General features: G+C 40.8%; 1 protein-coding gene across 1 annotated transcript; it reads left to right on the forward strand.

Annotated features, from left to right (window-relative positions):
• Positions 1-7,729: 7,729 nt before the first annotated feature.
• Positions 7,730-10,831, forward strand: LOC138907588 (uncharacterized). Its single transcript, XM_070198190.1, has 6 exons — positions 7,730-7,834; positions 7,916-8,603; positions 8,926-9,554; positions 9,689-9,903; positions 10,006-10,109; positions 10,260-10,831. Exons 1-6 carry the CDS (start codon positions 7,730-7,732, stop codon positions 10,829-10,831), a joined length of 2,313 nt encoding a protein of 770 aa, XP_070054291.1.
• Positions 10,832-11,273: the final 442 nt, after the last annotated feature.

Consider the following 11,273-nt stretch of genomic DNA (forward strand, 5'->3'; position numbering starts at 1 on the left):
TTGACTGGTACCGATTATGCACATCAGCCCAGGTTACAGCTGGATATTCGATCAAGTTCTGCTTCAACTTTTGTGAGGCTACCGAACTTCATATGTTTAGGCGTGAAATCCTGAACGGCCCAATCGTTGGCAACCGGGGGCAGATTCATACGCTCCATTTGGAACCGAGATACGAACTCTCTGAAGCATCTCGTTGTCTTTCTGTTTTACTTTGAAGAGGTCCGACTTTCTAGTCTCGACCTTTATCGCTCCGGCGTGCGCTTTAACGAAGGAATCTGCGAGCAGGGCAAAAGAATCAATGGAGTTAGGTGGTAAATTATGGTACCATATCATCACCCCCTTTGATAAAGTTTCTCCGAATTTCTTTAGCAGTACGGACTCAATCTCATTGTCCTCTAGATCGTTCCCCTTTATTGTGCATGTGTAAGAAGTGACATGCTCGTTGGGGTCGGTAGTTCCATTATACTTGGGAATTTCTAGCATGTGGAATTTCTTCGGAATGGGCTTAGGAGCCGCGATCGGGGGGAAGGGCTTTTGTACGAACTTCTTTAAATCCAAACCCTTCAAAATCGGTGGTGCTCCCGGAATTTGATCAACTCGGGAGTTATATGTTTCCACTTTTTTGTCATTCGCTTCAATCTTCTTCTCCCCCAATTCAATTCTCTTTGTCAGCTCCTCGAACATTTTCAAGATAGCGGGGTCGGTTCCTGACTCATTCACATTTGACCTTCCCAGCACTGGTTTGGCCCAGTGAACAATTTCCTGTGATGGCTCGGGTTCGACCCTACTCGGTGCATGGTTCTGATTTTGAAGTTGTGCTATTGCAGCTTGTTGAGCCTGCGGCATTTCGAATATTATTTGAAGGATGATTCCTCCTTTGTCGCTGCCCTGTGAGTTCTGACCAGCTGATCGAACGTCTCTGCGGAGGCTATTTTTGGGGTCGACGCCCAGATTTGCATTCAGGGCAACATGGGAACTGATGTCGATGGGGTCTGCAATTGGTACTCCCTAGAGGTCAACTGGAAGCACTTCGTTTCCTGGGGCGGCTACGTTATCGTTTTCGCCATGAAAACCAAGGCCATTGTCAATGTGTGTGGGTACTGCTTGAGAGTTCGACATGCTGATCCTGGAATCAAAAACTCTTACAAGAACAAGTGTAAAGAAGTGTGTGTTATGAAAATTAGCACCAGGCAGTCACTATTATCCTTAGCCCCACAGTGAGCGCCAAACTGTTTACCCTAAAAACAGATAACAATTAAATTTATATGTGATTTTAAGGACACGTGATTTTACTTGGCACAAACTGAGAAAATATGCAAATTGATATTGAAATTATTTTTCGGTGTGGTTTTTAATGAGACAACCATCGATCGTGCTAACTTAGAACAATTCGACAGTATCCGAGGTTTTTTTACAATCAACCTCGAACACTGGGGGGCATTGCCCTCAAATGTCAACTTTGATGTGAGGAAGTTACTTCATGGCAGCAGGGTCTCGATAGGAAATATTTGTAAGGGCCAAACAGTCAAACGAACCGTGCCCGCATAGTTTGCTCGAGCCCTGGCATAGAACATGTACGCATGTATAATCATTTATAAAGAGAAGTATTATTCTTTACAATTCCATAGTCTCGATCTATTATGTAAACATGCTTAAGGGTCGACCATAGCCAGAGTTCGGATAATTACCCCCACGCTCGGAGACTGCCGTCTGAAAAATAAACGAGATCGAATTATTAGTTGAGATCATAAGACCTTTTAGGCAACCCTCGATTTTTATAGGCCACGGCCAACCCGCTCGGGGACTGACACTTCGGGCAAGCTCGAAGCAAAATGGGAAAATAAGCCCAAGGGGCAAATCCCAAACTAAAGAGGCTACGACCGAATTAACACGGGTCGGAGACGTCCGAATTTCGTAACAAAGCAGGCCTTCGAATTCTTTCATAAACCGGTTAAAAAGGCTACCCCCGGCAAAATCATAAAAGGTTTCGATAATATCAAGCCTCGAAAACTCTAATGAGTACAAAATTGTTCGAACTATTGAACGATTCCTTATTTCGAACTAAGGCATTACAAGTTTTTTGCAAATATAAATGATAAAACACTTTTTCAAGCCGAAAAGGGGAGAAAGCCATAAACAACCTTTCTTACAAAAGCCTAAGGGCTACATTACTTCGAGTTCAAACAAGCACTCACTCGATCGAAAAACCTAAGGGATATACTAGTTCGGTTCCAATCAAAAGATTTTTACAAAAGGCCGAATCGGCCCCAGAAAAGATATAAAAGAAAAACAAGAAACCTAATATCCTAAGTGGCTTGGTCTTCATCAGAGGTTGCGTCCTCGGGATTTTCTCCGTCCTCAGATTCGCTCGAGCTCTCGGAGTCTTCCTTAGGGAAGGCCAGCCTTCGGGCTTTGGTTTTCTCTGCCTTTGCATTTTCAATTTTGGTCGCAACATCAAAGCCCTGAGCACTGACCTCCTCGAGAGCTTCCCTCCGAGCCTTCTATTTAGCATGTTCGACTATGCTCTTGGCCTTGGCCTGGTTGGCCCTAATATCGATCATGAACTGGGCCACTTTAGCATCAGCTCTTTTATTAGCCTCGGCCACCTTAGACCTGGCTACAACCACTTCAGATCTGGCTACGGCCACCTCAGATCTGGCCACTTCGAGTTCATCGGCCAAGCCTGCCTTATCAGAAGTGGCCAAATCCAATCGATGTTGAAACTACTTAATCTTCTCGATCTTCACCGAGGCATTTTCTTCTGCAGCCTGAAGCTGGGTCTCATCCAACTCCAATTGCATTCGGACGACCTCTTTTTTTGAGGCAAGGACGTCCATATTCTCTTTGAATTTTTCCGCCTCGGCCAGTAGCTCATCTACCTCCGAATTGAGCCGTCCAATCTGTTCGAGCCTCTACCGAACCTGCAGAATCAGATCGTTAGTGGTTATCTCCAATTCATCTTCACTATCGTGAAGAATTCGGAATACATGCTCAGCCATTTCCTCGTGCTCATCTCGAGCCGTTGCCAAATCTGCCCGAAGCTTCTCACTAAGAAGTTTGTAGGAGTCACTCTTCTCAGTGAGGTTCCGAACTTCGGCCTCATGCTCCTCCCGGATTCGAAGGAAAGCCTCGTGATGCAACACCGAAGCCTACAAACATGGAAAACGATGTTAGAATTATCTACAACTCTAAGTGTAAAAGAAACGACAACGATATCATCGAAGTTACCCGATTCAGAGCATGTTGAGCCTCGTTGAAAAGGCAAACGGGTCCTACCGCATTCATCATAGTTTGATCCTCTTTAGTCATCAAGTACCGAAGGTAACTAGCAATCCCCACAGGGGGAGAGAAAATTCGGACATCCTCCGGGACGGAGAGCATTATCTTCCACTTACGATCGGGATTAACACTCGGGGCCGAGAATCGGTCCACCAATTTTGGAACCGATGGAGACCCAGTAGAGCCCGACCATGATGCTTTCTTCGGCACCGGTAATCCACTGAACGTGATAATCTCCTCCCAGGCAGCTGACTCGAGCCCATCCAGAAAGTCATGGATATCAGTCGACTCCTGAATACCCTCATAAGATCGACCTTCCAACATGTTGGCCTCACGGATCATAACATCCGAAATCTAAGGGGATCCGCTAATGTCGATTACTCCGAGCTCCTCCCTCGAGATATCTTCTGTTGCAGAGAAGTCTTCCCCTCGGTCTCCCCTTCAACCATCTCAGCTCGAGACGGGAAAGTCTCGGTTTTTCCTTGTTCAGGAATTATGGCCAGGGTTCCCTTATCTACCTCCGCCGATTCGGAGGATTGTTGTATCACAACATTAGCCCGTACACAGGCTAATTCCTCTTCTCCTTCTTCAGGCTCATCCCTTAATCGGCGGATCGAGTTCGGAGGCATGATACCAGAGCCCCCCTTGGGCTTGCGAGATTTCTTCGCCGGTTTTGTTTTTCCGAGATCGGGGAGCTCGGTGCATCTTTTCTCTTCTTCTCTTTAACCTGCTTCCGGGCAGGGACCTCTTAATCACCAGATGGGGGCCTCATGGCAACATCTTTCCTAAGTCCTAAAAAGGGAAAAAGGGGTAAGCAAGTGAAGAAGAACAAATGACAAACAAACTAAGAAAGAGACTTACCATGACTGCGGGCCTCCCATCGACCCTTTGATAGTCCCACCCAAGCGCACTCAGAGTACAGTCTCTGCAGCACCAGACCTTCAACCCATTATTTAAGACTCGAAATCGGTTCCGGCATCCGAGTCACAACTGTAACAAGAAAGAAAAAGTGGATCAAGAAAATAAAAGGCAGTCACAAATTAAAACGCTCGAAGGGAAATAAGTACTCACGGTTCATATTCCATTTCTTAGGAAATGGCATGTCATCGGCAGGGATCAGGTCCGAGCTTCTGATTCGAACAAATCGGCCCATCCAACCCCGATCATGAGTCTCGTCTATACTCGAGAACGATGCTTTGGTGGCTCAGTGAGCAAGCTTGATTAACCCTCCTCGATAGAGTCAGGGACTATAAAGGCGCATAAGGTCATCGAGGTGAAGAGACACCCCTCGATTTTGCTTGAGAAGAATCGAAGAAGAATCAGTATTCTCCAAAAAGAAGGGTGGATTTGGCCAAGGGTCACGTCGTATCTCTTGCAAAAGGCGACGATGACAGGGTCTAATGAACAAAACGTGAAAGGATAAGTATAAACACTTAAGAACCCTTCCACGTGGGTAGTAATTGATTCTTCAAGCGATGGGACTACCACGTGCTTGTCGCCCCAGTTGCATTCCTGTTTTACTTTATCGAGAATTTTCTCGGTGAATGAACACTGGTACCTCGAGATCGGCTTACATCGGCCTGGTACCGAAGAAGGTTTTTCAACCTTAAAATTGATGACAGTTGAGCATCCTACCAGAATGAATTCCTCACGGCGAGGCTCCGCCCCATCCTCGCCACCGGCGGGTCGTGATGAAGAAGCAGCCTCTTTTTGCACCGTTTTGGAGGTTTTCTCCATTGATGAACAAAGTGATGAGAATTAGGGTTGTATGCGATGTAAAATGTATGAAGCAACGGGACTTTTTGAAGAAGATGCAAGAGTAGAGAAAAGGCTTTTGAGTGAAAAGTTTGGATGAGGATGAAAGTGTGAATATTTATAGCCTAGTGATGATGGTTCAGAACCGGTAGTGGCCGACCAACAACTGACAGGCATTTAATGCCTTGGTAACTGGACCGACGGGACATTTGTTACATACGTCATAATCGGACTCGTCGCTGACATCATCATCCACCAACTCGGAGTCCGGAATTTCATATCGTTTCTCGTCATCTTCTTTCCGAGAAATGAGGGGACTACTGTATACGGTCAAAACCGAGTTTTGCCCTTCGTATGATTAATCGAGATTGGAGCATGATGGTCCAAGGTTCATCATTATAATATCGAGCCATGATGCGAAGTATATGTTGTCGAGCTCGAGACCCAGAGACCGATCAAGATCGAGGTTGGCCAAGATCGAGCTCGAAGACCCAGAGACCGATCAAGATCGAGATCGGCCAGGATCAAGATCGAGCCAAGAAATAAAAAAGTCGTTATAGCCGCAATTAGGGGGAGAGTCTCGGCGAAAATTACGACACAAATCAAGGAGAGATTAATTAGCCAATCATGGAATTTCTTACTGTATTTAGAATTGTACCATAAGTAGGATTCCCCTACTATATAAAGGGGGTCTAATAATTTGTAAAGGGAGTATATTCACGCAATACAAAGCAATTTACTATTCTTTTCTTTAGGTTCTCAATATACTCTGCTCATATCTCATTTGCTATTTCATTTGGTTCGAGGGTAACCTAGCTCGAGGGCCAAAGCTGCACATCTCATTTGGTTTGCATTTATTTTTCTTTACAGTCAATTTCAATATCAATTTGCATATTTTCTCAGTTTGTGTCAAGTAAGATCACGTGTCCTTAAAATCACATATAAATTCAATTGTTATCCGTTTTTAGGGTAAACAAAAGTCAAATATATTCTCTAAATTCGTACCTCATTTAATATCGATAAAAAAATGAGGTGTAAGATTCACCTGAAAGCATATGCAAAAGATTTTACAGTTCCATTTTAATAATAATAAGAAACCATTTATAATTAATTATAAATTAGCCCATGAACCTCACGTCAGAAAAGGAAAAAGAAAAAAAAAAGAAAAAGACATGGATCTTGTTTTACACCATTCTTTTTCCAACTTTAATTTTATGAAAATTTTGCAGATTTTTATGAATACAAAAAAGAATTCCTAATTAATATCTGTCTATTCTATATTTATTATTTATCGATCTATATCTATCTATCTATCTGTTTGTCTGTCTGTCTGTTTGTCTGTCTATCTATCTATACTATATTATAATATTAAACGCACGAATGCCATTAGCGAAATGTCATTCGCCTTTTTTACTCTTTAAAAATCGATTTTACATTGGATAAAATTATAATTTAATTTACTTTCCTAATATTTAAGACTTTAAAATCTATTAATATTTTACTTATTTATTTCATATTTGAATTATGTAAAAAGTCCTATTATTTAGGATTAAAAAATATAGTATGCGAATAAGTAATAAACATATAATTTCTCCAATATAAGTAACTCAATCCTGTTACATAACTTCTTTAAAATTGTTGGACAAAAGCTTTTTAGCTTCGAAAATAAATATCTTGGAAGTCATTATCGACACTTTCATATAATTAATATTTGACTTCCTTTCATATTCAAATAGTAATATTTTCTCTTCATCGTTTTTTTAATAATATTTGAAAAATAAACTAAATGAACAAATAACAAAATATTCTCTCTTCATCGACTATATGTGTAGTACTAGAAAACTTCTCTTAATAATTTAAAAAATAAACAAGAAGATATTAAAAAATGTAAAAACAATCACGTGGACAATATTAAATGATAATAATCTTGAGATTATTATTTTTCCTTGACAGGGAACAACTGGCTTCTATAAGGCATGAGCTCAAAAGGAATTTTTTTGTCTGAAAGATATTTGGCCTTGTAGATTTTTCCTTGACACCACAATGAATTGACTCCAAGGCAATATGGGATGAGGAATTTTCTCTCTCTTGGGACTCGTGCGACTATCCATTTCTCCTTTCTGATATTCTTCTCCGACAACTTCTAACGCTTCTATTTCTTAGTTTTAAGATCCTATTCTGCCTGGTTTTTCTTTCAAATTTTTTTTCTTTCTCTTTCTCCCTAATTAAGCCATCTTCTTACCTTGTTTCATCTAATCTACATTCACTGAGTAACTTAAGCCTAGTTTACGGCGACGAGAAAAGTGAATGTGGAGAAGTGGAATAAGGGAGTATGGGGAGAAATCTTTTTTTCACTGCTGGGCAGAAATCTTTTGAGATCAGGGAACTCAGTGATGATTGGTACGAAGTGGTGGAAAGATGCAACAACTTTATTAGCAGAGTATCTCTGGATAGATACAACTTAAAGGAAATATGTCGTTGCATGAAGGAGGCTTCAGAGGTGAAAGGAAAAGTATGCAAAAGCTGGAAATATCAGAGGCAATTATACGCATATCACATCTACTTAAACTTCAACAATATGGGTAGATTTATCAGGTTGGAAGCAGCGAAGGGTAAGAGTAACTCAACCATAATCATTCCAGAATTTGGTGACAATGTCGGATGAATTGATTATGCAAAAAAGATCACCAGATTTATGGAGAAAGGAGAAGTGCCTAAGGTTGGAGCTGAAAAGAGTAAAAGGGTTGAGAGCTATATGCAGATAGCTCGGTTAGAGGATTGGCCTAAGGATAATGTCAAGGTCCTGAAGAATACTGATTTGAAATCTCACCAGTTCTGTATTGATAAATCCTCAATTAAAAGCAGAGTGTGATACTTGCAGAAGTGTCTTTTGGGTTCATTTAGGTGCCCTATGCAATACTCTCTGAACTACAGTGACCTGAAACAATGGGCATCCTTGACATGGAAAATTCCGGCTGGTGTAATAGTCAAGGAAGTAAATAGCGAATATTTTTCGTTCGAGTTCCCGTCAAGAACAGAAGCTGAGAGAATCAAGATGGGGAAATGGATGTATAATGGTGCTGAAATTCATCTTGAATGGTGGTCCCTTGTTTCAGTTTGTTACCAGAAAAATTATAAACCGAATCACATATGGATTAAATTAATGGGTTTTCCATCTAATATATGGTCGGAGAGCATCTTTAAAACTATTGGAGATCGCTTTGGAGGATTTGTTGATGTTGATGAAGATACCAAGACTAGAAGACATTTGAGATGGGCAAGAATCTGTGTTAACTTCTCTGGGATTGAAATTCCGGCAACAATAGAAATGGAAGTTGATGGCATGGTTTTTAGGGTACCACTATGGGTGGAAACATGGTCTTGGGTGGAAGAATCTGATCGGAATGTTATGGATCCTCGCCGGAATGTTATTGAGCTCCACCGCAATGATGAACGCCGCAGAAGTGCTGCACAGTTGACGAAGAATCCCCATGAAGGAAGCAAGGAGACACAGCAGGTTCCCAAGGGGCAATTTAATACCACGCGACAGAGAGAAATTAAAGGGGCTGGTTATTATTGAAGATTCTCAGAACGTGTCAGGTGAAATAAAGGGTATAGATAATGTTGATAGTATTGGGCTAAATGTTCATCTGGATAAAAATGATAATAAAAATAAAAGGCCCATTAACAACTTGGCCCGTGCAGGCAGGGGAAAAGGCCCTACATACAATAATTCATATAGGAGAAGGGTTAATTTAAGTGAAGGGCAAAAGGGTAAATAGGCAAATAGTCCCAAGGCTTATGACCCGATTATAAAGACCTACGTATCTGATGTCTCATGGGAGCCCCTGGTCTTTAATTCTTTCGATCCCTTATCTATTGAAATTGAAGCCATACAGAGAAAAGAATATAATGTTGAGAGAGCAGAGGATATGGCAGAACTCAACCACGCAGGTGAAGATGTAGAGAGATTTATTAGTGGGTCAACATGCAATTGGCTAAATCCAGTGGAAGCGGACCCTGAAGGTAATCTACATGAAGTAGATATTTATAATTCCATGGAGGAGAATATGAACAGTATACAAGGATGGTACTCAGACAATGATTTGGAAGAAGTCCCAGTAGAGCTTCATCTACAAATTGATAGTGAAGAAGAGATGGCATTTGAACCTGCTCCAGAATTCCTTATGCTTCCATGGTATGAAGGAGAAAATTTCAGCATGCAGGAGAGGCTAAACCAATTGGAAATTTCAGCGTGGGTTGAAAGAAACATGATAAAAATTAGCAAGCAATTGGGTGTTAAGTCAATAGAAACAGAAGAAAGATTGCTAGATCTACTATTGCGAATTGAAGATGGAAGGCCAAAAAAATCAGTATCTTCCTCTGAACACAGAAATCCTTCTCCTGGTAAAAAGTATGAGAGAGGGAGGAAACTGCTGGAGTTTGGGGTCAAGTACACAGGAGAATCCAGTTCCAGTGGATTTGACGGTGGTAGAGGAAAGGGTAGGAGGGCTATGTCTGTTTCCCAATGAAGATGAGAATCATTTGCTGGAATATTCGGGGTATGAATGATAAACAGAAAAGGAGAATGGTGGATGTGCTTCTTAGAAAATGAAATGCTGACATTGTTTGTCTCTCTGAAACAAAAATGTAGGGCTTAAATCAGAACGATATCGCGCAAGTGAGGGGTGGGGTGGGGTTTAGATGGACTGAATTGGAAGCTCAGGGTAACAGTGGGGGAATTATTGTGTATTGGGATAAAAGGAGGTGGAATTGCAAAGAAAAATATGTGGGACAACATTCACTTACAACTTTGATGGAAGAGGAGAACACATGTTCACAAGTCACTTTCACAGGAGTTTATGCACCGTGTGACAGAAAGAGGAGAAAGGAATAGCGGAAAGAGCTGGCTGCAATTTCTGGTTTAATCTCACAACTTTGGAAAATTGGTGGGGATTTTAATGTTATTAGGTATGAAGAAGAGAAGAAGGGTAATGCAAGAAATACTAGAGCAATGAGGGATTTTTCCAGAATCATTAATGTTCTTTCATTATTGGATCCTCCACTTCACGGAGGTGCCTTCACATGGTTCAGAGGGGAAAATAATCAATGTGCTTCTAGAATTGATAGATTTTTGCTCTCTGAAAGCTGAGATGAACAATCTAAACTCATAAAGCAAAGAGTATTGCCCAGGGTAACTTCAGACCATTATCCTATTATATTAGAGTGTGGTGATGGGAACACGGGGAAAGGTTATTTTAAATTTGAAGATATGTGGTTTGAACATAAATATTCCATTGAATTGGTGGAGAAATGGTGGAATTCATATAGGGTTCAAGGCAAAACTGATGAAGTGCTAGCTAAGAAACTAAAGTTGCTAAAAGAAGATATGAAGAAATGGAACAAAGAAGTGTTTGGTAACTTGGAAGATAGAAAAACTAGAGCATTATCAAAGATGGAGGTTTTGGATCAGGGAGGGCTATTGAGTCAGAATTCTGGACAAATGGAAGCTGAGAGATGTGCTATCCTAAGTGAACTTGAAGCAATTGCAAAAGCAAAAGAAATCTCATGGAGACAGAAGTCTAGATGTTTATGGATTGAGCATGGAGATAGGAATACTAAATTTTTTCATAAGCAAGCTAATACACACAAGAGGTACAATAGCATCGATAAGATTGTTATTGAAGGAGAACTATCTGAGGATGATGAGTTGATAAAGAAGCATATTGTGGGATTTTATAATAGCCTGTTTAGAGAATCTGAACCTTGGAGACCAGAGTGGAGTGGAAATAACTGAAAAAAAATTACAGAGGAGGAAAAAGAATGGATGCAGAGACTTGTTACAATAGAAGAGGTGGAAGGGGTTGTAAAACTATTTAAGGGAGATAAAGCACCAGGTCCAGATGGTTTTAACCTACATTTTTTTCAGAAATGTTGGAGTATAGTCAGAGAAGATGTGTGGAATACTGTGAAGTTATTCTTTCAGGAAGCAAGTTTTACTAAAAGCTTCAATGCTACTTTTATTTCTTTGATACCAAAGAAGAGGGAGGCAGAGAAAATAAAAGATTTTAGACCAATCAGTTTGTTGGGCTCTGTGTATAAAATTATTGCTAAATTGCTAGTAGAAAGACTCAAGATGGTTATAGGGAACTTGATTTTCGATAATCAGATTGCTTTTATAAGAGAAAGACATATTGTTGATGCATCAATGGTTGCAAATGAATGTGTGGAATATATGT

Source organism: Nicotiana tomentosiformis, chromosome 3 (genome assembly GCF_000390325.3).
Source record: "Nicotiana tomentosiformis chromosome 3, ASM39032v3, whole genome shotgun sequence".
NCBI classification, from domain to species: Eukaryota; Viridiplantae; Streptophyta; class Magnoliopsida; order Solanales; family Solanaceae; genus Nicotiana; species Nicotiana tomentosiformis.

Bases quoted from the DNA above. Each gene is read 5' to 3' on its own strand.
- LOC138907588 (XM_070198190.1), top strand. From the start codon at position 7,730: ATGGAGAAAGGAGAAGTGCCTAAGGTTGGAGCTGAAAAGAGTAAAAGG. The intron at 7,835-7,915 runs GTCCTGAAGAAT...TGATACTTGCAG, and splicing joins GGCCTAAGGATAATGTCAAG to AAGTGTCTTTTGGGTTCATT. The intron at 9,555-9,688 runs GTTTCCCAATGA...ACAAAAATGTAG, and splicing joins AGGGTAGGAGGGCTATGTCT to GGCTTAAATCAGAACGATAT.